The sequence below is a fragment of the Triturus cristatus genome, chromosome 1_1 (assembly GCF_964204655.1).
Source record: "Triturus cristatus chromosome 1_1, aTriCri1.1, whole genome shotgun sequence".
NCBI lineage: Eukaryota > Metazoa > Chordata > Amphibia > Caudata > Salamandridae > Triturus > Triturus cristatus.
Window position 1 is genome coordinate 20468114 of NC_140579.1, and position 25834 is coordinate 20493947.

At 50.3% G+C, this 25834-nt stretch overlaps 1 protein-coding gene across 2 annotated transcripts in view; it reads left to right on the forward strand.

Moving 5' to 3' along the window:
- The window catches only part of LOC146869175 (dehydrogenase/reductase SDR family member 4-like), a 137002-nt gene that overhangs the window by 77750 nt on the left and 33418 nt on the right, over nt 1-25834 (forward strand). For both annotated transcript variants that reach the window (XM_085641706.1, XM_085641786.1), the window contains exons 4-6: nt 3402-3503; nt 4061-4131; nt 5719-5770. In XM_085641706.1, coding sequence (XP_085497832.1) covers nt 3402-3503; nt 4061-4131; nt 5719-5770 — 225 coding nt within the window. The remainder of the gene's footprint in view (nt 1-3401; nt 3504-4060; nt 4132-5718; nt 5771-25834) is intronic.

Consider the following 25834-nt stretch of genomic DNA (forward strand, 5'->3'; position numbering starts at 1 on the left):
GCCCTACTCATGTGGCAGGACATACCATTGATCTTCTATTCAGAAACAGACCGTTCATGGATGAGTTGGTGCATGACCCACTGGGATGGTCGGACCACTTTTAATGCAGTTTAAGATAGCTCACCTTGTGAGTCCTGCAGCAAATAAAGGTGAGGAATATAAGATAGTTAGGACCTGGAAAAGCATTCAAGAAGGGTTTTAATTTAAGAGAGATCACAGACACTTCATCTCCGAATGAGGAAGCCAGTAATGTCTCCTAAGACGTGAGGTTGGTGCTGGACCTCATTGTCCCTGTTTCTACAAACAAATCTCAAAGAAATCGTCCTCCAGCACCCTGGCACACAGTTTAAAAGAAGAAAAGCTGAGATGCAAGAGGCTTGGAAGAGAGTGGCGACTTTCAAAAGCATTAATAAAAAAGCTTTTAGAACTGCTTTGGGCAGTTATCATAAGTCTCTGAAGCTTGCATGAAGGAACCATTTTACCCTAAAGACTGATAAGAGCAAGCGTTCCTACAGGAAACCTTTTCACATTTTGAAGGAGTTATCCCATCCTGGGGTCATTAATCGGTCCATCCTTGCATCCTTGGGCCTATCAATTTAGCACATTTGTTTGTGATAAGATCAAATCAATTTACAGAAGCTTCACCCTCAGCCCGATACAGTTCAGGTGTTGAGGGAAGGTGGTGCTCCGATGGACGATGGGCCAAGTTGAGGGCTTTTGTGCCAGTTTTTTTTTATTGGAAGTCCTGAGTATCATGGGCAAGAATAAGTTAGGCTTCCCCCTGGATCCTTGTTGACACTTTGTCTTTAATCAACTTGAAACTACTCTTGACCGACATCATGAATTGCTCCTTGAGCAAGACACAGGTCCCTGGGCAATGGAAAAAATCTCTACTTCGTCCATTACAGAAGAAACCTGGGGCCAATCTCACAAACCTAACCAGCTTTAGGCCAATGTTGTTGCTTCCCTTCCCAGCGAAGATTCTGTAGAAACGGTTAAATTTGAGACACACCAAGTATTTGGAAAGCAATCAGTTTTTAACTTGCTGTGTCTGCATCAAAGTGGATACAACGATACCCGCTTCTTGCATAACCCAACTACCCCATCTAGTGATGGTAGGTTAGGAAACCAACAGAAAGGATCTTTTTCACAGCAATCAACCATGTTTGACTCCCTGCAGGTCTCATTTTCTCAGTCATGGCTTCATAAGCCTTAACGCACTGTACCCCGCACAGTTTTGGTGAATCGCTGAATACTGGATAAGAAATCAGCCCTATGTTACCCGTGGTATGTCTAGACACTGTAAAGGTAATCTCATGCTTAATACCCATCTGCAGTACACCAAGCAAAGTAACATGGCTAGCTTACCTGTTAATGTTGTGCTTTTCAGGTATTCATTGCTCTGCCATGATAGCAACTGGTAGTTTAGAACCCTATTCAGATCCCACAAGCAAGAATCTTTCCCAAATAGGGGAATCTAGAGTGTGACTCCTTGCAACACACTGCAAACCACAAGATGTTCTCCGAACCAACATACCATGCTCCAAAGTGTGACCCACTGATATAGCGGATCTAAAAGAGTTTACTGACTTATAAGCTTTCCCTATCTCTACAAATTCAGAGAGAAATTTAAGACATGGATAATTTTGGACCCCACGGGATCCAGACCTCATTACGTACACCAAGCATACCATAGTCGCTGACCTGTAGTGCATAACTGTGCTCTCTGCCCAGGTTTTCACAATGAGTTCCTTAGCAAGTCCTGAAATGACTGGAATGATTCAACAGAGTGGCCTGTAATCTGCTACAATGAGGTCGAGTATTCACTCCAGTAAGACCGTCCTAGAGGATCTCTCAGAAGTGTTCAACAGATGGGGAGAGGGATCGGTAAATCCTAAAAATGTTCCACCAGATCCTGCAACCAGATCTCCAAATCAGTGTGATGAGAAACAGATTCGCTCACTGCCTCACCCGAACTGCTACCCTAACTATCTTGGTGAACGGCGGAGAGGCGTAGTTGCTCTCCTTGTCCCACTCCTGTAGGGAAACGTACATTGCCAGACATTCCGGGTTCACTCTCCAGTTGAAATACCGTGGGAGTTAGTAAACCAATCTCAAAGCAAAAAGGTTCATCTGGCATGGGCCCCATCTGTCCATGAGAGTCCGGAAGATCTCCAGGTGCAGCATCCAGACACTGGAATCTTGAAAGTGTCTGGATTGCCCATCTGCCAAATCATTCTGGTAACCCGGAAGGTGCTGCACACTCACCACAACCTGATTCACCAGGAGTGTTTCGCTAGCTCTGCAAAGGCCTTCCATTGTTTTCTTCCCAGATGCGTGGTATAACAGACTTTTGATACCTTGTCCATTTTTAGGGGAAAAAACAAACCACTTCACCTTGTTCTTTGTTCAGCTTTTGACAGCGAGTGAGCCTGCCAACTGTTGCAGGCTCGTAGCAGGCTCCGGCTGACTAGTTTCCTTCAGTGGGCTTGCCAGCCTATTCTGTTGACATCCAACTCGACCTTTTTGGGCTGATCTGAAGTTCAGTGCCTCCACGTGTTGTATCCAGCAATGGATCTCCTCCCTGGCACTCTTGTTCTGAGTTTGTCAGGGCTTTTCTCAAGTGAGAGACTTTCAGACATTGAAACGCTTTGTAGTTGAGAAGCCAAGGAAAAATAGTCTGTATTGAGGTAATGAGAAGTGCCACTAACCGAGCTCGTTGCCATAAATTCTTGGTCTTGCCAAATTATTCTTGAGTTTTTTCCTGACGTTTCAGATATTAATGATGGGAAGCTTTAGGGAGGCCACCTCTAACTCTACGAAAAAACTCACGTCCCTTTTTGTGTTGGCACAATTCCTATTTGGCCACGTTGATAATGAACAGCAGGTTCTGAAGGAGGGATATCACCATTTTCAATAGACAAGTGAGCCGAAAGAGACACTGATCCATTATCAATATATTGTTGAGGGAGACAATTAATCTTTCCCCCCCTCGCCCTGAGAAATTCCATCATCAGTCTCAATACATTGGTGACAAAGGGAAGGTGAAATTATCTGCTGCTGGAGCAGCAAAGAAAGGGGCAAGGGTAGTAATCTGGATTTTTCTTAGTTGGTGCTGGTTACTTATTTCTACATTATATTTCCACCCTGTGTGTTAAGGGATATGTGTTATGTTACTTCTGGCATCTAACGGGAACTGCTGTTGGCAAGTAAAGTGAAGTTGAAAGGAAACATCATCTACGGGCCTGACATAAAATTAGAGTACGACTTAGAAAATCATCCCTAATTTATTCATACCTGACATTATTGACCAGCAGATACTGCCCTAACAAAAACGTTAACACATGATTTGAATGTCTTTATTGCATGTCTTACTGTTTGAACGCTCTATTTGCATGCAGGCTCTGCAGTGGCAAGGTGGAATAGACTACATGATTTCCAATGCCTCAGTCAGTCCATTCTTTGGAAATGTCTTGGATTCAACAGCTGAAATATGGGACAAGGTAAGGCTGTGCTCTTAGGGAAGATGATAAAGGTCATGTGATGGAGGGCAGACACGGTCTCCATCCATTCCACACCAGTCAGCGGTGGACAGTGTAAGAGCAATGCTTGGCTGGCCGTTCAACTGGTACTATGTTAATTCATCAGCACTTCTAGCCCTGGTCAACAGGACCAGCAGTACCTGACTGTTCTTCTCAAGAAGGAAGGCCCTCTAGCCTTAAATATTCTTTAGCTTACCTTACACAATCGCCCAAATTCAGACAGAAGCAAAATCCCTCAATAGGTCTGCCCCATTTGAGTTTTTGACACTGTGTTCCTTCAATAGCATCAAAAGACTCCATAACTATATTGGTTCAACAACATTCGCAACGCAAAGAAACAGGAGTAACATGAAGAACTATACTGGCTTTGCCTACATCGCGATCGTTTTGCTTTTTCAAAATTCGCCTCCACGACCATGAAATGTTACTTTATGACCATATCTCAAACCCGGGAGTTTTTACACTTTCTGGTCCTCTGTTTTCCCATATTAATCTTGCTATTCTTTGGACTATTGCAGGTTTTTGAGGTGAACGTGAAGTCGATGTTCTTGATGGCGAAGCAATCGGTTCCTCACATGCAGAAGCGAGGGTGAAAAGAGCTCACATTGCTTATGTTTATTTATTTGACAATTTAATTGCCGCTAGACGTGTGAGGGGAGGTAGAGAAGTTACAAATATAAGACCAGAAAGAAGGTAAACAATAATCTAATAATATCTAGTAGATGCATGTGTGAAGTACAACACATTTCTAGATGCGGAGAGAACTGCATATTGAAAAGAAAGTTACAGTACATTAGTGAAACGTACATTGTTCCATTTATCGTGAGAACCCCATTAAACAAAGAACTGGAAAGGTGTGTTTTGAGTTTATGCCTGAATATTATGAGGGAGGTAGAAACGAATATCTCTAAAGGAAGATTTGTACAGCGGCTTGTATCTTGATACAACGTTTTCTTTTGTGAAGTGTGGCTGGCGAGCGGGTTGGTGTATTTTTATTATCTTGGCTTGGATTTATGTGAGAGCGAATCCTTCAATGTAGGTAACACAGAAATATTGAAGTTGTTTCTTTCCTGTATTGGGAGCTTGTGAGGTCTTTTTAGTTGGGCTGTCATTGGCATTTCACATCGAAATATGAGGCCCCCGTCACAGTTTGCAGGTTTTGTAGTCTTTTGAACTGAATTGCTGGAATTACTAATTACTATTAGAAAAGGCAGCAGATTTTTCTAAATCAGACAACATATATACAGTTTCATAATCCCAATTATTGAAATATGTACTGGAGGTAATGCTATCATTCAATGATATTTTAAACAAATGCTGAATTTTTAAAAGTTCAGTCGGACCAAATATATCGTAATCAACCTTGTCCCACACTAAACCATCAGGTATAGGAACTGCTGTAATGTTGAGATAATAAGTAACTTTACATTCTGTGTCAACTCCTCCATGGGGGGCACCACAGCGACAGTGGAATGTTGTCTACTCTATTAGATATGACACAGCCACTCAATACCATTTATATGCTTTTTATGTGTTATGTATATTGACAACAGAAAATATCAATCAAGAGAAATTTAAATAATGTATATCATGGGCATGCTTCATAGCAGATTTAGCATTTTATTAGGCAACAGTGTACTGCCTTGCCTTTCTTGAGGATTGCTGGGTTGCAGCATGTGCAAATTACTCAGGGCTGAGATATAATTCGAGTAGCGATGGCTGCATTTTGGTTTTACACGACGCTCAGGACCTGGAGAGTTCTCTGTACATCAGATAATTACTGCTTATAAGACCCCCTTCTCTTTACAAACCCCCTCTAACATTTCCCAGTTGGTGTGATGGGGAGAGTTAATGAGGGTTGAGGGATATCATTTGCCATAGTTCTCCATTAGCCCATGACAGTATGCACTATGCTACAGAAATAGGGCAATTGCATGTAGGATGGAGCACAAGAGTTCGAGGCTGACCTTAGTTCAGCAGGTCTACACCGCCTCTGAGACAGGGAAGTGGGCAAAAGATCACCTGCAGAAGTGAGAGCAGTCCCCAGTTTCAGTGCAAGACATGGCACAGTGTGACAATAAGGCGGGACGATGCCAAAATGAAATCTTTCCTTGCCTAATCTTTGTTGATCTTCTCACACTCCTTAATGAAACCTGTTGGGCTTTTCTTGTTGCAGGGGAGGGTCCATCGTGTTCACCTCATCCGTAGTGGGCTTCAATCCATTGCTGGTGAGTAGTTTTTCATTAAGCTTGTTATTGTGAGGGTGATGTTGGCTCTCTGAAGCTTGTATCACCTGTGGAACCACACACCCTCACTAGCTTCATGTTCTATAAACAAAAGCACGTCAAAATGCTATATTGCTAGGCCTTTGTTCACACTTACCATGAATGTTGGAATGTTGGAATGTGGATAGGATGGGTTTACTTATAGTAGGCTGGGTTTACAGCTTTTTGGGTAATTAGTGATCTCAGAATCCTTTCCCTGTCATGTGAGAGACTTTAAAACAAAATGGATTTACTGCTGTAGGAGCCCCTTCTTTCCTGGAAAAAACATGTGAATCTTGCGGTATAGTATAGCTGCAGGAGAGCACCTTTCTTTCAAGTCCTCCAAAGTTGTCCGTCTCAGGATTCCCAGAAGGCGGGACCGTTCAATTGCCTCTCTAACGGACGGTTGCGAAGGGATTCTGCAATAGGCAGTGACTAAGTCTGGTGAGGCTGTCTCAGGCTGCAGGAACCTCATATGCTCAGTGTCTGCATGCTGTGGTGAGTCACTAAAACACAACCTGTGCCACGAAGATTGTGCAGCTGCTGTTCAGGGCCTGACTCAAGAGTCATGATTCCCTCGGGAGACCACAGCTTGGGATGTGTTTTCCAGAAAAATGGAAACAGACCCTTTTAAGAAAAAAAAGATTTTTTTAATTTGGGCTTAAAAAAAACCTGTACACATATGTTTTCATTCATATGTTGCAATGCCTGTAAGCGTCTCATGTAGATTCAAATTAACTAGTCAAATCTCGTCAAATACGATTTCCGGTAACCATTGTCATCAAAATTATATGCGTTACAACAAACAAATGATGGACGGAATGCTGACAATGCAGACATTCTCCCCCAGTCAAGAGATCTGGGTTAAATCCATCGTTCTTTTGCCCACTACACCACCCCAGTTTAGACATGGCCATATGCAAATCAGTCTTGACCCTGTGCCTCATGGGAACAGTCCAGCCCGAACTGCCAAGCCATGTCTTCCCTGGACCGGAATCAAGCATCCTAGGACCGGTTTCTGGCTATCAGCCGTCATCAGCCAGGATAGCTTGACTCCAGTGGCGTAGTGAGCACGGGTCCCACGTCTGGGAATACCCATCGCACTTAGGGCGAAAAGCGTTACAACAAACAAATGATGGACGGAATGCTGACAATGCAGACATTCTCCCCCAGTCAAGAGATCTGGGTTAAATCCATCGTTCTTTTGCCCACTACACCACCCCAGTTTAGACATGGCCATATGCAAATCAGTCTTGACCCTGTGCCTCATGGGAACAGTCCAGCCCGAACTGCCAAGCCATGTCTTCCCTGGACCGGAATCAAGCATCCTAGGACCGGTTTCTGGCTATCAGCCGTCATCAGCCAGGATAGCTTGACTCCAGTGGCGTAGTGAGCACGGGTCCCACGTCTGGGAATACCCATCCCACTTAGGGCGAAAAGCGTTACAACAAACAAATGATGGACGGAATGCTGACAATGCAGACATTCTCCCCCAGTCAAGAGATCTGGGTTAAATCCATCGTTCTTTTGCCCACTACACCACCCCAGTTTAGACATGGCCATATGCAAATCAGTCTTGACCCTGTGCCTCATGGGAACAGTCCAGCCCGAACTGCCAAGCCATGTCTTCCCTGGACCGGAATCAAGCATCCTAGGACCGGTTTCTGGCTATCAGCCGTCATCAGCCAGGATAGCTTGACTCCAGTGGCGTAGTGAGCACGGGTCCCACGTCTGGGAATACCCATCCCACTTAGGGCGAAAAGCGTTACAACAAACAAATGATGGACGGAATGCTGACAATGCAGACATTCTCCCCCAGTCAAGAGATCTGGGTTAAATCCATCGTTCTTTTGCCCACTACACCACCCCAGTTTAGACATGGCCATATGCAAATCAGTCTTGACCCTGTGCCTCATGGGAACAGTCCAGCCCGAACTGCCAAGCCATGTCTTCCCTGGACCGGAATCAAGCATCCTAGGACCGGTTTCTGGCTATCAGCCGTCATCAGCCAGGATAGCTTGACTCCAGTGGCGTAGTGAGCACGGGTCCCACGTCTGGGAATACCCATCCCACTTAGGGCGAAAAGCGTTACAACAAACAAATGATGGACGGAATGCTGACAATGCAGACATTCTCCCCCAGTCAAGAGATCTGGGTTAAATCCATCGTTCTTTTGCCCACTACACCACCCCAGTTTAGACATGGCCATATGCAAATCAGTCTTGACCCTGTGCCTCATGGGAACAGTCCAGCCCGAACTGCCAAGCCATGTCTTCCCTGGACCGGAATCAAGCATCCTAGGACCGGTTTCTGGCGATCAGCCGTCATCAGCCAGGATAGCTTGACTCCAGTGGCGTAGTGAGCACGGGTCCCACGTCTGGGAATACCCATCCCACTTAGGGCGAAAAGCGTTACAACAAACAAATGATGGACGGAATGCTGACAATGCAGACATTCTCCCCCAGTCAAGAGATCTGGGTTAAATCCATCGTTCTTTTGCCCACTACACCACCCCAGTTTAGACATGGCCATATGCAAATCAGTCTTGACCCTGTGCCTCATGGGAACAGTCCAGCCCGAACTGCCAAGCCATGTCTTCCCTGGACCGGAATCAAGCATCCTAGGACCGGTTTCTGGCTATCAGCCGTCATCAGCCAGGATAGCTTGACTCCAGTGGCGTAGTGAGCACGGGTCCCACGTCTGGGAATACCCATCCCACTTAGGGCGAAAAGCGTTACAACAAACAAATGATGGACGGAATGCTGACAATGCAGACATTCTCCCCCAGTCAAGAGATCTGGGTTAAATCCATCGTTCTTTTGCCCACTACACCACCCCAGTTTAGACATGGCCATATGCAAATCAGTCTTGACCCTGTGCCTCATGGGAACAGTCCAGCCCGAACTGCCAAGCCATGTCTTCCCTGGACCGGAATCAAGCATCCTAGGACCGGTTTCTGGCTATCAGCCGTCATCAGCCAGGATAGCTTGACTCCAGTGGCGTAGTGAGCACGGGTCCCACGTCTGGGAATACCCATCCCACTTAGGGCGAAAAGCGTTACAACAAACAAATGATGGACGGAATGCTGACAATGCAGACATTCTCCCCCAGTCAAGAGATCTGGGTTAAATCCATCGTTCTTTTGCCCACTACACCACCCCAGTTTAGACATGGCCATATGCAAATCAGTCTTGACCCTGTGCCTCATGGGAACAGTCCAGCCCGAACTGCCAAGCCATGTCTTCCCTGGACCGGAATCAAGCATCCTAGGACCGGTTTCTGGCTATCAGCCGTCATCAGCCAGGATAGCTTGACTCCAGTGGCGTAGTGAGCATGGGTCCCACGTCTGGGAATACCCATCCCACTTAGGGCGAAAAGCGTTACAACAAACAAATGATGGACGGAATGCTGACAATGCAGACATTCTCCCCCAGTCAAGAGATCTGGGTTAAATCCATCGTTCTTTTGCCCACTACACCACCCCAGTTCAGACATGGCCATATGCAAATCAGTCTTGACCCTGTGCCTCATGGGAACAGTCCAGCCCGAACTGCCAAGCCATGTCTTCCCTGGACCGGAATCAAGCATCCTAGGACCGGTTTCTGGCTATCAGCCGTCATCAGCCAGGATAGCTTGACTCCAGTGGCGTAGTGAGCACGGGTCCCACGTCTGGGAATACCCATCCCACTTAGGGCGAAAAGCGTTACAACAAACAAATGTTACCTGCAGTTAATCAATTGTAATCTTTTTAGTAGACTACAGAGAGCTATGAAGGGTATTTGACACCTACACTGTGTAACCCTGACTGCCTCCTGTGACACATCTTGGACATTGATTTACACACTTCGGTCCGATTCACATAACTAACTTAAGACAAAATCCTAAACTTTCTACTTTTGGTATTCATAGAAGGCATTTAGTAGTAGTAAAGTTAGGATTTTGTCCTAAGTCTGTCCTAAGTCTGTCTTAAGACAAAATCCTAACTTTACTACTAGTAAATGCCTTCTGTGAATACCAAAAATAGTAAGTTAAGGATTTTGTCTTAAGTTAGTTCTGTGAACCGGGCCCTTCATGATTTATTTGGAATGGATAATGTATATGTTATGTAAAGTGCTTTAACACTCTGCGTTGGGACTAGTAGCGCTATAAAAGAAATAAAATAGTGCTATTTAAATTGTTATTTGTGTAAAGACTGGGACAGACCAACCCATCTGACTTTCTTACAGTGCATGCATCTCTTATAAATAGGGAGTGAACAAAGTCAAAAGATTGCCTCTGAAGTAGTGTGAAGAGATAACAAGCTGTTTGTTTCCTCTCTGTTGCATTTGCGCGGTTCCAGGCCGCCTCCAGTCCAAGACTTGATCAAAAGGAGGCCTGATGGTGCCTTAACTTCAGCCCAGGTGGAGGTGAAAAAAAGCTCCCTCGCTGCCTCCACGTTGCTGCTAGGAATGGAAAGCAGACAAGTACAGGAGCTGTTAAATGTGTCCCGGTGTCTCAATATTACACTGAGACACGTTCAACATATTTGTGTGGGGCCCAACTTCTAAGCAGGGTGGACAGCGTCCCCCCTGTGTAAATAGTGGGTGGAAGCTGTGCACATGCGTGTACCCCTGACTCGTACCCTGGTTTCCGCGTATCCTCTGCGCGGGTGTCAGGATGTGTCAGCAGCGCCAAAACAAGTAATGCCACTAACCTTTAGTACCACCAGCGGGGACGGCGGAGTGTAGAGAAGTCCCCCTACTTCCCTGAGCACAACCACACACAGAGTAGATATACACTGCTATGCAAGGAGGCACCCCGGGGAATAGGGAAAAGGGATAAAATAATAAACTCTGCTGCTGTGCTGGAGTCTTCTTACACCTTAAGTCTGGTCTATGGCTCGGTCTAACTTCAGAAGTCACCCCACAAACATAAGCTGCAGATGAAAGAATAGAGAGGGATATGAGAAATAACTCGGGGATTCATTCATCTCACACAACAGGATGCTCCTATAGTCAGATACTCACAATATAACAAGCAGCAATACTCTTAGAGAAGGTTCTGAGACTATCCAATCCCAGTGAGACCAAACCCTGAGAGACGATGAACTGGAATACCAGGGAGTTTATGTGCTCACTGAACCCAAGGATGATTTCAATCAACAAAGTCACGGTAAATGGTGCCTTAGGAGGACTATGAATAGCACCATAAACGAGCATAAAAACGCTGTTAATAGCACAGCATAAGAGCGAAGGAATAAAGTTGTGCACGCAGGAGTCACAAGCTCAAGTTCAATACCACTGAGCAATTGCGCGCCAAACCACTGTTTGCAAGCACAGTGTAGATTGTAAGCACAGGCTCCAAAAGAGAAGACCAGCGTGGAAATAATTACGAAATTAAACTGTTTCAAAAAAGCAGAAGGAGCACTCCAGCACTTCCTTTCCGAGTGAGGTTAAATACCTTGTGTTACTAGCCTTGGTAAAAAACAGAATCCTCTGACCTTGAAAGCAACCCTTCAAACACTTCAGAATGAAGAAATGTCAGCAATGGTGATTAATGTGAACCAGCTGGAACACTCCTCATAGAAAGCCCGGCCTCGGAAAGCAATTGCCTTGCTTGACTAAAAGAGTTTCATGTGAACCAACTGGAAAACTCCTCAGAGAAAGCCCGGGCCTCGGAAAGCAATTGCCTTGCTTGACGAAAAGAGTTTCATGTGAACCAACTAGAAAACTCCTCATAGAAAGCCTGGGCCTCGGAAAGCAATTGCCTTGCTTGTCGAAAGAACTTCAGCAGGAAACAACAAATCCAAACCAGAAATCCAGTGCGGAATACCATCCACTTACTCGAACTCAAAAACAGGTGAGATTGTCAAGCCCCGACCCCAGGAAAGGGAGGGGCTTTATAGGAGCAGAAATCCAGGCGTCTCCTTATCCATCTAAAAGCATTCCGTCCCAAGGGATTCTGGGACATGTTGTCCGCTGTGCGCCATTTGCCAATAGACCTGGTAACATGCATACAAGGGAAAAGAGCCTTAACTGTAGGTGTAGGGAAACCCATCTTTCCTGATCTACGCTGAAGAATCGCGTCAGCGGTTGTACCATGCCAGCACCTAACACGCATGTCCCCACCCCCCTGCATGCGCGGTGGGCATGCACTACCGCTGTCTTAAGGAAGTGGAGGGTTCCCCACACCTTGGCATCTTCCTCCCGTTCCTCGCACAGGGATGGAACAACCTCAGGTTGACTCTGGCCTCGGTTTCCAATGCCCAATGGAGCCCACCTGCCGGGACACTCTAGACCCACAGACTGACTGAGGCAGTGTCCCCGCACCACCACCTTAAAGGCATTGCATTCTAAATCCTTAAAAGAAGCCGTCCATGTGTATTTTCTGATTTGGTGTCCTAGAGGCTCTCTAAATGTTGGTTCATGTAGATAGCTCGGAGATAGTTGCCAGGTAGGGATGGATAAGGTGCGCCCCCCATAGGAGTTTCCTCAAGAAGGGATTCTGTTCAGAGTGCTTATGCCCCAAGTGTTCTGTGCTTGCGTGCCGCTAGCTGATGTCTACTGATCCCAATAGTTTATCCATGCGGACATGTAAGTGGTATATTGGAGAGTAGAAGGAACGTCTTCGGTCTCGAATTTCTCTCACACCACACATTCCGGGGGCCCAATATCCCAGCCAGCCCCTGTGATCCTGCGTGAGTCTCACCACTGGCGAGCCCTCCAGAGGGGTAACAGATCTATAGAGCCCAGTATCGCCAGCACAGTTAATGTCACCCCCTAGCCCTAACAGTATATCGGGGTCACTGGAGAGAACCCCAGAAAGAACAGACAAAAAGGGTGTCTGGCCCATGTTTAGGGCACATACGCTTCCTGTTTGTATGTTGAATTAGTTAAATCTCCCCAACATGGCGACCTTCATCATCTATTTACGTCTTTGTGACTTCTAGGGGGGGTCCCTGGCTTGACTCAAATCAGCACCCTCTGGAGAAGTCAGAATCCGCAGTCACATAGATCCACCCTCTCGAGCTCCTCTGTCATTTCGGCACTTCTGACCCCTCAAGTGCATGTCTTTGATGAGCGCCACATCCAGTCCCCTGCGCTTTAGGAAAGAAAGAGTTTTAAAGCGCTTGCCACAGCCCCATCTCTTGTGCATTTCAGGTAACGAGAGAGTAATGCATCAGCTTCCCCATCCTCATGGTTTCGGGTGACCCCCTCAGCCTACGTCCCCCCTCAAGGAGCACGCAGCTATGCAGTCATTCTTAAAGGCTGGCCAAACATGAACAGAACAGTTCCCCATTCCCTCGCCCCAGGTCAGAGTAATACCAGTTCTCTGGCTACAACACAGAACTAAGACTAGCTGTAGAAACCCAACCCTCAACACCATCATGTCATAGGAGGGTTTTTTCGGGAGATGTGGCTGCCAGAACGACCATCACAAAGGCTTGTCCGCCTCTGACTCCCTTGTGACAGAATTTTAGACAAATGTACCCTGTGAAGGAGCCAGTGCACCCCGGCAAAGTAGTTCTGAGTTCATCAGCCGGTACTTGATCTGGAGAGTTGACATGGAGCAGCATGGAACAGCAAGCAGACTACACTTTGTAACGAGTCTCGGGAACCCCACGCACCCGAAGAGGAGGACACCCAGGGTGGAAGGGTATATAAAGGTCAGCAACATCAGATGTCCGCAGCCATCCTGGGTGTTATCTGGGGCCCATCTGTAAGGTCCTCCGATAAGATTCCAGAATCCAAGCTTTCGGAGGACAAGGAGGATTGCGGCCACTCTGGAAAGTACCGCAAAGACATCCCCAAGGAGGATGGTGCATGAAGTGCAGCCACTCTTTCTTTCTCCGACTGTCCCTTTGCCAGGCATGCTCTGATGGTGCCCTCTCTGTCAGGGACTGTCTGGGACTATCTCAGGAACACAGTCAGGGACTGGAGCAAGGACTGGGAACTGTGTAGAAAACGTACACAGAAAGAGGAGTACAGCGCCGCCCAGGATCATACAGGGAATCAGAGGAAAAAAAGGGATCCAACGGGGAAGCCTGTACAAGTGAACAAGATGGGTAAGACTCAGAAAGGAAGGGCACTCACGAGGCAATTTAGCATCCAGAATAACTACACCCAGGACGAATGTGCAAGACATATATATGAAACAACATTAACAATAAAGGGGAGTGTGGGGTAAAGCACTCAGGAGCTCCACACGGTAAGACTGAAGCGCAGTAAGTTTCTCACCCACAATTGCTGGTACAGATACTGACTACAAATACCCACATGTAGGATATGCATGCAAAGGCAGGGTCTGTGGAGCGTATTCCTATGGTGATGTTATAAATGCAACTCAAAGACAATACTCACAGTGAACAAGAAACACCACCTAGGTAGTCAGCTGTGCCCACGGATCCTGGCGATCACACAGGAACACGCAGGCAGTAACAGCAAAGGGGTAGAACTAAACACAAGCACAATAGACAAGGAGCTAGCAAGGGGGAGAGCTTAACAGGAAAGGAAGGAAATCACTGGGCACACTTGGCAAAAAAACAAGTAACAAACATACAAGACAACAGAAGCAAGACAGCAGAATAGAAAGACAGCAGTTGGGGATGATGGGGGGATGGCATGACCGAAGTCCACGTCCGCGCCCATCCCCAACCTTGTTTGGAGACATCATCACCAAAGGCAGAGCGAGCACCTTGTGGAGCCAGTCGTGGATCCCCGCGCTCATTGGTGAGCGGACCCCACGCCCGCCATGAGTCTGCTGCTGGGGAGAGCGCTCATTTCGCCTAGAGCTATTGCAAGCTCCCCCATAGGTGGCAAAAAAACAACAATTGGGCGGCACAGGGGGCAAGAAGCTGCTCCAAGTGTTCCTTGGAGTGAGGGCCGCAGCGTGGGGTTGTGGTCTCTCAGAGGAGGGGGGAGTCACGCCACACTAAGCATGGATTCCAGTCATCTGTATAGCTGAGTCGTTAAGTGTCTATCCTATTATTAAACCACCACAGCAGAATAAAAAGTCTCGGCTAGGAGGGACTGTCAGGTATGAGGGTCTCCGCAGTGGTCAAGAGCTGGGAACATGTGAAGAAGGACAGCGCCTTAGGCAGGATTCCACTGAACAGAAGTGGCGCTGTGTGAGGTGGGCAGCGGATCAAGTACCCATGCATTATTTGTGACCACCCTTAGTAGAAGTCCAGTGTAGCGGCTTGGTACTCCTTCCCCCAGGGCTGCTAGGTTGGCTGCTAGACATACCGGGAGCGTCCATGGGAAGACCCAGGAGTTCCAGGCCCTCTTTTAGATCCGAGACATGGCGCCGCTTGTTTTTGTACTCGAAGCTAAGGCCAAACGGATAGGTCCAGCGATACCTGATGCTGTCATCACGAAGTTTCGATGTGATGGGGCGGAACTGTTGACGCCTGGCCAAAGTGGCAGGAGCTATGTCCTGAAAGATAGTGCAGGAGTGGTTCTGAAAGGAGACCGTACCCAATTTCCGTGCTGCCGCCAAAACTGCTTCCTTGACTTTATAGGAATGAAATTTTGCCAGAATGTCTCTGGTGCACTTTCGGTCTCCCGGTGCTCTAGTTCCGACTCGATGAGCCCGGTCCAGTTTGATCTTGTGCGATTGGAACCCCAGGATTTCCGAGAACAAGCCCACCAGGAAAGTCTCAAGATCTGGCCCCTCTGCCCCTTCTTCAAGATCACGAATGCGGGGGAGGAGCCTAGCGCGCAACCAAGATGGCCGCGTAGGTGCGAGGCTCCCGAGGACCTCCGCGACCTCCTGAATTAATCCTGGCGATATCCTGTCCTTGTTGAGGGGACTGTGTCGGGGAACCCGAGCTGAGGCGCCGCCCGTTTTTTGGGCTCGAATCGGACCCCGAACACCGGTGGGAGCATCGATCGACGGTTGCGGCCTTCTCCTCGCCGGCCCCCCGGATTGGAGTAGTGGGGCGATCCGGGGACAAAGTGAATAACAGCGGCGTGCGGGGCTGGGCGGCTCGCGTACCCCGCACTTTCACTTTCGCTTTTGCGCCCTCCTTGCTTCAAGCGGGGTCGGGCTGCGGAGCGGGGTGCGGTGGTGTGGCCTTGTCCAGGTGCCCGGTTGACCCGCCGGCGGTGGGTTGACCCGCGGCCCGGTGGTCGCCCCCGCCCCCCCCCTGACACCCGTGATTTGGTGTGGCGGCCCGTTTGGAGATCTTGGCACGACGGTGGAAGAGCCAGCATGTCCACCAAACAAGATGGCGACCGGGCGAAGATGAAGACAACTCGCCGTGGCACGGCGCACCAGGCCAATAGTATGGATCGCTACACGCTCCAGAAGGGTTCTCCGGAGACATCGCGGACATCCCCGGTGGGCCCGACGGAGGCACCTGCCCATCCGGCAGATCTGACCCTCCGAGAAGTCATGGGCGCCATCGCGGAGATGAAGGCCTCAGTGGACCAGCGTTTCGATACCTTGGCGCAAAAAATTGACTCGGTCCTGGTGGATGTGGGCCTTGTGAGGGCAGACTTGTCAAAAACAAACGACCGAGTCGACTCCCTGGCCCACACCACAACGAGCCTCACGACGGACGTGGTGGCCCTCCAGAGGGAGGTGCGCCGGCTTGGCCAGGTGAGCGCCCTGATGGACCGGCGACTAGAGGATTCCGAGGGTCGGGCCCGGAGGAATAATGTCCGTATTATTGGTGTGCCGGAGGGCCGAGAGGCGGAGGCGGCGGATCTCTTCGTGGAAGAATTGATCCTGACCCATCTCCAGCCCCGGGGGCTGAGTAAGCTTTTTGCGGTGGAGCGTGCCCACCGGGTCCCCGGGGGCCGCCCTAAGACCGGTGCCCCGCCGCGGCCTCTTATTGCCCGGATTTTTAATTTTCGGGACAGAGATGCCATCCTCCAGACCTCCAGGCAACAGGGACCGGTCAGGCTGGACAACATGGACGTACACTTCTACCCAGACTTTACTCCGGCGGTCCAGAAGCAGCGACAGAGCTTTCTTGGTGTTAAACGTCGCCTAAGGGACCTAAACCTCAAGTACTCCATGCTCTTTCCGGCTAAGCTGAGGGTGGAGGTGGATGGCCGTACGCACTTCTTCGACCGGCCCGAGGCGGCTGGGGACTGGTTAGACACTTTGCCTGGGGATCGGGGCGGGGGGGGCGCGGCTGGCGAGGAGGGCCCGCCGGATCAGAATTGAGGGGTGACTGTATAGGCCTTGCTCTGGATGTTGTTCCTTTACCATATATTGCTTTCGTATGTTCCCCTCCCATGGAGGTCGGGTGGGGTCTGCTGGGGGCTTCCCTCCTCCTCTGGGGGACTAGTTAGTATTTAGCTATGGGGCGACAGGCACACTGCACTTTGGGGGGGCTGTCTGGGCTCATGCAGGGGTGCAGGGAGGGGGGAGTTCTGTTGGGACCGGGGGGTGGGGGGGGTGTGTTGTTTGTTAGCACCGCAAGGCAAACCCGCAACTGTTTTGTCGTTTTTAAGATGCTCGGTGGGGGACGACCGATTGTTTCGACGTATGATGGGGGGTAGGGATTTGACTGTGTTGTCATGGAATGTTAACGGCCTGGGGGATAGGATTAAGCGTGGTGTGGTCCTGCAGTATTTAAAACGTATTTCACCAGATGTTGTCTTCCTGCAGGAGACGCACCTTATAGGTAACACCTTTCATGCAATGAATCGGCGGGGATATCGTTTGGCGGCCCACTCCGGCTTCACTTCGGGCTCGCGGGGGGTGGGTATTATGGTCAAGAACTCGCTCCCGTTGGAGATTGACGAGGTGCGTCATGATGAGAGGGGACGCTACACTGTTCTGGTGGGACGAATGGAGGGTAGAGTGTTTATCTTTATATCAGTGTACGTCCCGCCTGGGTTACAAGCCACTACATTTGCAGACCTGGGGCGCCTCCTTCTGGACCTTCCGAGTGGCCTGTTGGTGGTTGGAGGGGACTTTAATGCGGTTGCCTCCGGGTCTATGGATCGCCATCCCCCTAGGGACCTCCCCCGGGCACAGGCATGGCTGCCCGGCCTTTTAGACACGCTGGGCCTGGTGGACTGCTGGCGCTTAAAGCATCCTGGATTGCTACAGTACACCTTCCACTCGGGGGCCCATGGTAGCCTCTCGCGGCTTGATTACATCCTTGTCCCGGCGGCCCATGCAGGGAGGGTGGGGGAGGTGCGCCATTTGGCACGGGGTATCTCAGACCACTCCCCATTGTTGTTGCATTTCGATGTCTTCCCGAGGGGGGATGGCAGGGTGGCCCCGATTAATGCATGGTATTTGCGCGACCCCACCATTCGTGCCGACTTGATCAAATCCTTACAGCGCTATTTTGATGAGAATGTGGGGTCGGTTCCGTCTGCCATCTCCCTGTGGGAGGCTTTCAAGGTGGTTCTTAGAGGGGAGGCCCTCTCCGTTATTTCCAATGCCCGGCGGCGCGAGCGGGAGGAGGTGACCCGGGTTGAGGCCGAAATTGCAGAACTGGAGGGTGACCTGGGGAGCGGGGTAACAGACGCCAAGTTGCATGTGTTGCATTTAAAGCAGGCGGCCTATCGGGCCCTCGTCACGGAGGCGGCCAGGGGCCTCAGTAGAGAGCAGCAGGGGCGATTGTATGATGTGGGTGACAAGGCTGGCAAATTGATTGCGTGGTTGGATAAGAGGGAGAGAGCGAGCCGCGTGGTGCCCTTGATTGAGAGCGTGGATGGAGTGTGTGTCACCGAGCCGGAAGCCATTGTCTCCTGCTTCGCGTACTATTTCCGCGAAGTTTACTCCCCGGTTTCTCCCTGCTCGGAGGAAGATTACCATGCCTTGCTTCGGGACATCGCACTGCCCTCCCTGACGGTGGAGGACAGGGATTCGCTGGATGCCCCGCCCACCTCGGACGAAATTGCCTCGGCTATTCGCTCGGTTGCATCCGGCAAGGCCATGGGCCCCAATGGTATTCCCATTGAGCTATACAAGCTACGCCCGAATGTGTTGGCGCCCCACCTGCGCGCGATGTTCCTTGCGGCCCACTCGCAGGGCTCCCTCCCGCCGGACCAGCGTCTGGCTACAATTGTGGTGATCCATAAGGAGGGGAAGCCCCGTGAACGGGTCACATCCTATAGGCCGATTTCGCTTTTGAACGCGGAGCCCAAAATCCTCGCCAAGGTGTTGGCCAACCGGTTGGTTGGCGTGGTGGGCGACTTGGTCCACCAAGACCAATCGGGCTTTATACCACACCGCAACACGGCGCTTAATCTGCGGCGCTTACATGGGGTGCTCGCGCGTGTTCCATTTGTGCGGGAGCCGGCCATCTTGGCGTCCTTGGACGCCACCATGGCGTTTGATACGCTCGAATGGCCATATATCTGGGCGATGCTGGCGAAGTTTGGGTTCGGCCCGGGTTTCGTCAGCTGGGTCAAATTGCTATATTCGGGCCCGTTGGCGCAGGTGGTGGTGAATGGGCGAGTATCGGCCCCATTCGCGCTGGGGCGGGGCACGCGACAGGGTTGTCCCCTGTCGCCTCTCCTGTTCGCCCTGGCCATGGAGCCCCTGGCGGAGTGGCTGCGGTGGCACCCTTCTATCCGTGGTCTCCGCTGGACCCCCGAGCATGAGGACCGCGTGTCCCTCTATGCTGACGATATCCTTTTGTATCTCGCCTCCCCGCGCAAATCACTGATCGTCCTGGTTGATGTTTTGCGCTCCTTCGGTCGCAACTCAGGCCTGGTCATCAACTGGGCGAAATCCTGTGTCTATGTGCTTTCCGGGGAGGCTCCGGTCCTGCCACGGGACTGTCCGATCCAGATTGCCTCCCAGGGTTTCCGGTACCTGGGTATATATATCACTCTTGACCCGGAGGCCCGCTATGAGCGGAACTTGCTGCCCCCCCTCCAGCGTTTGAGGGAGGACGTGGTGCGCTGGCGGCGTTTGCCGCTCTCGCCGCTCGGCCGAGCGGCCTTATTTAAAATGATGTCCCTGCCGCGCTTCCTCTACGCCCTCCAGAATACCATGGACTTGGTCCCGGCACGCTACTTTCGCGAGGTGGAGGGCCTCCAGCGGCGCCTGTTCTGGGACGGGAGGCCGCGTATTGCTCTGGCTAAATTGACGCTCCCGTGGTACGATGGAGGGGTCGCCCTCCCGGACATCAAACGGTATTACTGGGCCTCCCAACTAGCTGCAATTAATCATGGCCTTTACGGGCCCGCCTTGAACCCGGCATTTGAGATGGACAGGATGCTTCTGCCCGGTGGCGATTATAATCGAGCGCTTTACTCTGGCGCGCCCGACTCCCGTTTGACGGGACCGACGCGTGTCATGGTGCGTGTCTGGCACGCGGCTAATGCAGCTATGGGGTGGAAGGACCGTTTGACCCGAGCGTCTCCGCTGTATGCATCTGAGAGGTTGGGCTCCCTGTGGATGTCGAAGGGCTTCGAGAAGTGGGACACGATCGGAATCAGCACGGTGGGAGATCTCTGGACGAGGGGGGGATTCAAAACTTTTGAGACGCTGCAGGCGGAGTTTCAGCTGCAGGGCAGTGAGTACTTTCGGTACCTACAGGTCCGCCATGCGCTGGGCTCCGTCTTCCCGGATGTCGCATCCATTCCGGAGTCTTCCCCCCTGGAGGACAGAGTGCTAGATGGCCATGTCCCGGACAGCACGATCTCCCTCATATACAAAAAATTGATCAACGATAGATCGTGCCTGCTGACTAGTCTCCGCGCGGCTTGGGTTGCCGACGGGCTGGAGCTGGACGACGAGGATTGGATTTCTGCGGTGGCCTCTCCGAAAGAGGTGGCCATCCCGGCTCGCCTTCGTTTCGTCCAGCTCAAGATCCTTCACCGGGTCTACGTGACGGGGCCAAGGCTTCTACGTATGGGTTTTGCCGGTGATGGAATGTGTAAGCGTGGCTGTGGAGCGTTGGCGACTTTCATGCATATACTGTGGGAGTGCCCGAAGGTGGAGCGATTCTGGCGTGGTGTGCATGAGGTTCTACGAGTGGTTACGCGTGTCGCGCTGCTGCCTGAAGCGAGGAGATGCTTGCTGAATGTCTGGGAACCTAATGATTATTCGGTCCCCCAGACGCGGTGGGTGACTCTGGGATACATGATAGCCAAGCGTGATATTGCTCAATTGTGGGGATCCCAGAGGCCCCCTGCGGTGTCAGCCTGGAAAGAGCATATGGATTGGTGTATGTTTCGTGAAAAAGTGGTGTATGTGGCGAGGGGTAAGCCTGGGGCGTGGATGAAACTCTGGGGCCCCTGGAACGTCTACCGCGGGGGTATTTGTGAGCCGCCACTGCTACCGGCTGCCTCGCCTGCTCCGTCTCCCTAGATGGCCCCCCTCCCTCGGCCGCGGGCGCGCGGTCCCCCAGTCCCTGATCTACTCCCGTCCCCCTCTTCAGAGTTTTGCTGCTGTTTGGATCCCCCACTTATGGAGCACGTGTTGTCACTTTGGATCGCGGGTTGCCTTGCGGTTGTGGTTTGTTGATGTTGTTTTGTTTTAAGAAAATGGAACCGTATTGTGGGCATGGAGCTATGTGGCCTACACCATTGATTACCCCTGTTTTCCTACTGTGCACCGCTGAGAGACTTTTTGCTGTATGTATGTAAAATGCTTCTGATGCTCTAGCGGCCGGCCGTGTGGTTGTAGGCCCATACCTGTAACTTTTATAAACTGTAATAAACGGTTTAAAAAAAAAACAAAAAAAAAACAAAAAAAAAAACAAAAAAAAAAAGATCACGAATGCGGAGATTCTCCCTCCGGGCCCTGTTTCCTAAATCTTCAGCCTTGAGTTGGGTTTGACGGAGCTCGTCATGTGAGGCCTGTAGGTCGTCCTGGGTTTTGTAGGAGCATGAGTCCAAATCTTTGGTGTGCGTCTCTAGGTCCAGCAGCCTAGTGCCCGCCGAGTCCACATCCCGTTGTATGGTGGCAATGCGCTCATTGAGATCGGATTTCAGCTGGGCTATCGAAGCATTGATTAAAATCACACAGCGAGTCCAGTAATTCCTCTTTGGTGAGGGCCATGTCGTCAGATTTGGGTCCCCGAGAAGAGCTTTTGTCAGAAGGGTTAAAGAAACTGGAGACGGTAGTCTTCACTTTGGGCTGAGACCTCTTAGGCGGCATAGAGTCTCACAGTGGAGGTGCCAGAGTTCACAGGCAGCATGGACAAGTCTCCAATGAGGTATGCCCTCTTGTAAGGCAATGAGAATGTGGACAAACAGAATAGTCTGCTGTCCTCTGGGTCAGCGGTGTATACGTCAGGCCAGCCCCCGCTCACTAAAATAGGTGTCCGAGCCGTTCATAAAGCACTCCCCATCCCAACCTGCCCAGGCACCGTGCTGTAGGTAGGGTGCCACACCAGGCCCTCCCCGGTTGCAGTATGTGGTGCTGATGTCCCACATGGTCACCGGACTCCGTGAGCCAGTTGAGTCGAGGAGAGTTCACTTCGAGGGGCCAGCAGGTATAAGACTCCTGAGCGCGGAAGGGAGGAGAGCTGGGGACAGTTGGGATCACAGCGCCGGGGCCCCAGCGCGGCCAAACTGCGGCAGTCACCGCGCAGGAAGTCACACTTGAGGGCGCGCGATGGCAGTGAGCTTCTCGGGGCTGGGGTGTGCCACAGTGGCAGCACCAAGTCCCTCAGTATTCTCCATGGCTAGCCCCAAGGAGCAGCAGCACAGCCTGAGCACAGGGACCGATCGTCCCTCCCACTATCACATTCAGGCCGCCATGCTGAGGTCAGGCAAGGCGGGAAGTTTGTCGGCAGTTAATATCCCACTGCGCGCTTCAGGAGGGCTCTGGTTAAGAGTGTCAGCATATGATGTGGAGCATTGCGCTGCACAGCGCCCTCGACATTTACCCCCCACGCACGTGACAGGTCTGGTGGTGACAGTACTGAGTGAAGGTTCCAGGCCGCAACGTCAGACCCAGCCCAGCGGCCCGCCGCCTCCACAATGGTCCAGGAGCCGAGGGGGATCCAGGTGCCACCAGTTACTGCCAGGGCTTCAGCTGCAGGGTCCAGGAGCAGGGTCCCCGCAGCGCCCGGTCTATAGCATTCGTCTGGCGGGCTCCGCCATTTTGCGACCTGCAGGGTTCCCCTCTCATCCAGGCTGGTGAGGCTCGTTCTTCGGGGTAATTGTCCCAATTATCGCATCACGGCCTGATGTTTAGATTGCAGAGGAGCCGCCCCGCTGGATTCTCCGTGTTGCTCTGCCGCTATAGTAGGCTAGGGATTGCAGCGCGGACCGGGAGCCGAGAGGAGTTATGCCCGCTCGGCCATCTTGCCACCTGGTCAGATTTTTGACCAGTATTTTTACAACCAGTATTTTTACAATACTTGGGGAGAGGATGTTGCCTTATGGCTAGAACGGTCGATCTCGAAGCTGGGGAACCGGTTTCGAGTCTCAGCCACGACGCTCAACATCCTGTGATTCTGGGCAAATCACTTAATCTACCAGTGCCTAACAAAAATTAATGTATCCTCATGTAACGAAATTGGTGCTCATGTAAAGCGCTCTGATACCTGATGTCTCGGGTCTAGTTCGCACTATATAAAACTCTAAAAAAAATTTTTTTTAAACAGTAAAGATTTTTAAGAACCAATCTATGTACTAGTAGATCAGAATCCGACCTACCTCATGCATATAATAAGGTAGGTCCCAAATTGTGACCCACTATGATTTGTTGCCATCACCGGGGCGGTGGTCTCCTGGGGTCAGAAGGTCACTATGTCTGTAATTGGTTGAAATAAAGCAATTGTTTTCTGCTACCGACCATCAGAGCATACAGCATGGGACAATGGGTCAGCCCACAGACCCATTTTTCCACAAAGCAGCTAATTTTCCTTCAAGAAAAACAGTCTGTGTTCACAAAAACATAATATTAAAGTTTTTAAAGCTTTTTTTAAGAGGAGGTTGTAGCCCTATAGACCACAGAACAGAAAATAAAAAATATTTATTTGATGCCTAACAATGGGGAAGTGGGCACTGTTTGCAAATGGGTCACAACTATTTTGCAGTCGTTTTAATTGATAATAATGTTTTGCAACTGGATTTCGGCCGCATAAATCAATACCTACAATAAGGAATCACTATTCGGAAGGGATGCCCTGAACACCCCCCTTTCAAAAATCGATTTTGTATGGCTCCCTGAACCCACTTTAACCTATTACTGAATCCCTAAATGTGTTTAGTACATTCAAAAAGCACATTTCTGTCCCAAACACTACCATTTACCGAATCGCATTGTTTGCAGCCAGTAAATGCCTTCCTACATCTGCCCCATGGATGGTGCACATACCTTGTCCAGTTTACTTCTTCTTGTTTAGTTCTCTGTTTCTGTGTGTATTGGTGTTTTTAAAGTGTAATCGAGCTGGTTAGCAGGGGAGCACTCTAAGGGTGGCAAGCCCCAGTGAGGATACATGGAGAGAGGGGGAAGAAGAGACGAGGTAGAGCGGAAAGGGTAAGTCAGTTTTTCTGAGGCAGTGTTCCTTGAAGGTGTGAGTTTTCAGTTTCTTCATGAACTGTAGGAGAGTCTGTGCTGTTCTCATATCGAAGGGAATGTTGCACCAGATCAGGCGATTGTAGGCGGAGACGGTTAGTTTTCTTGTTTTCTCCCTCCTGTAGTGTTTAGTCTCTAGACTAGCACCATCAATGCTGCTTGTCGAACACTAACGCCCAGATAAAGTTAGTTTAATAATTAAGTAAACACGGGAATTGATGCAGGGGGCCTCATAAGCAGCCTTGGTCCGTGCAGGTAACAGATAATGTTAGTTTAATAATGAAGTAAACACGGGAATTGATGCAGAGGGCCTCATAAGCAGCCTTGGTCCGTGCAGGTAACAGCGGTGGGGCGGTGGGGCCAGGGAAGGGGGGACGATGCTCCTGAGGGAAAATGAATTATTTATTTAATTTTCCCTCAGCATCGTCCCTCGAAATCCCCCCTTTCCTGGCCCCACCGCCCCACCGTTGTTACCTGCACGGACCGCGGCTGCTCATAAGTGATGCAGCTGATCTTGAAGGTGATCTGGGCTTGCACAGGGACCCAGTGTACATTGTTTAAGTGATATGGTCAGATTTCATCAGACCCTACTGGTATGAGCTGCTGTCTAAAAGTTGCTTTTTTGAAGAAGTGAGGGTGGTCTCTGGGATGCTGGTGAGCAGGGCGTGGCCTCCATCTAGGTGGAAGAGGACTAGGGCTTGAATTGTCATTCTGAAGACTTCTCCTCGGACAAAAGGTTTTAATTTTTTCAGGAGCAAGAGTTGGACCCTTTCTGTTTCGGCCTTTTGGAAATGTGCTCTTTGAGTGAGAGGTTTGAGTTGAGGGTGAATTCTAGGGATCGGGCTTATTCTGTCAAATGAGGTATGGAGCCTGTTCGGTTTAAGTTGGGGAGCCAGAACTGAATTAGATGGTTTTGGCAAACAGGAAGAATTTGTTCTTCTTGTGGTTTAGCATGAGGTAGTTTGTTGACATTTGTTCTGACATCTATGTTTGGATGCGTTCGAGGCAGGCTTTGAGACTATGTTGTTGATTGAGGGGATTTTGAGATAGAGTTGGGCGTCATCCGCACACTGGCGTTGCCGTCTGTATGTACAGCTCTTCAAAGCTCCCTATAAACGTTGAAACGGGCAGGTGAGAGGATGGAGCTCTCGGGGATTCCACAAGTGACGTGGAGAGCCTGGGATCTGGCAGTCCCGATGTGAAGGTACAATGTGAACCATTGTAGGATTGACCCAGTGAAGCCCTCGTGAGTTTTCAGGGTGTGGATCAATACTGGTTTGTCGATGGTCTAGACAGGGGAAACAGAAAATACCACGACCGCCGAAGAACACGCTGCCTTTGCGACTCGGGCAGAACGACAAATGTGTCCGAAGCAAGCATTCCAATAACAAAGCAAGTAGTTACAAGAGCATGCGTTAGGTGAAGAGGCGTTGGACTTTAAAATCCAACGTTTGTCCTACTGTTGCGGGGACTGGAGTGGGAATAGTAAATTATACTATAAGTCCAGCACCCCGAAGGCAAGCCGTTGTAACGACGTGCATTGTAAATGGAACCGGCGGGACAGCCGCAGAGACGTGGAGCAGGACCAGG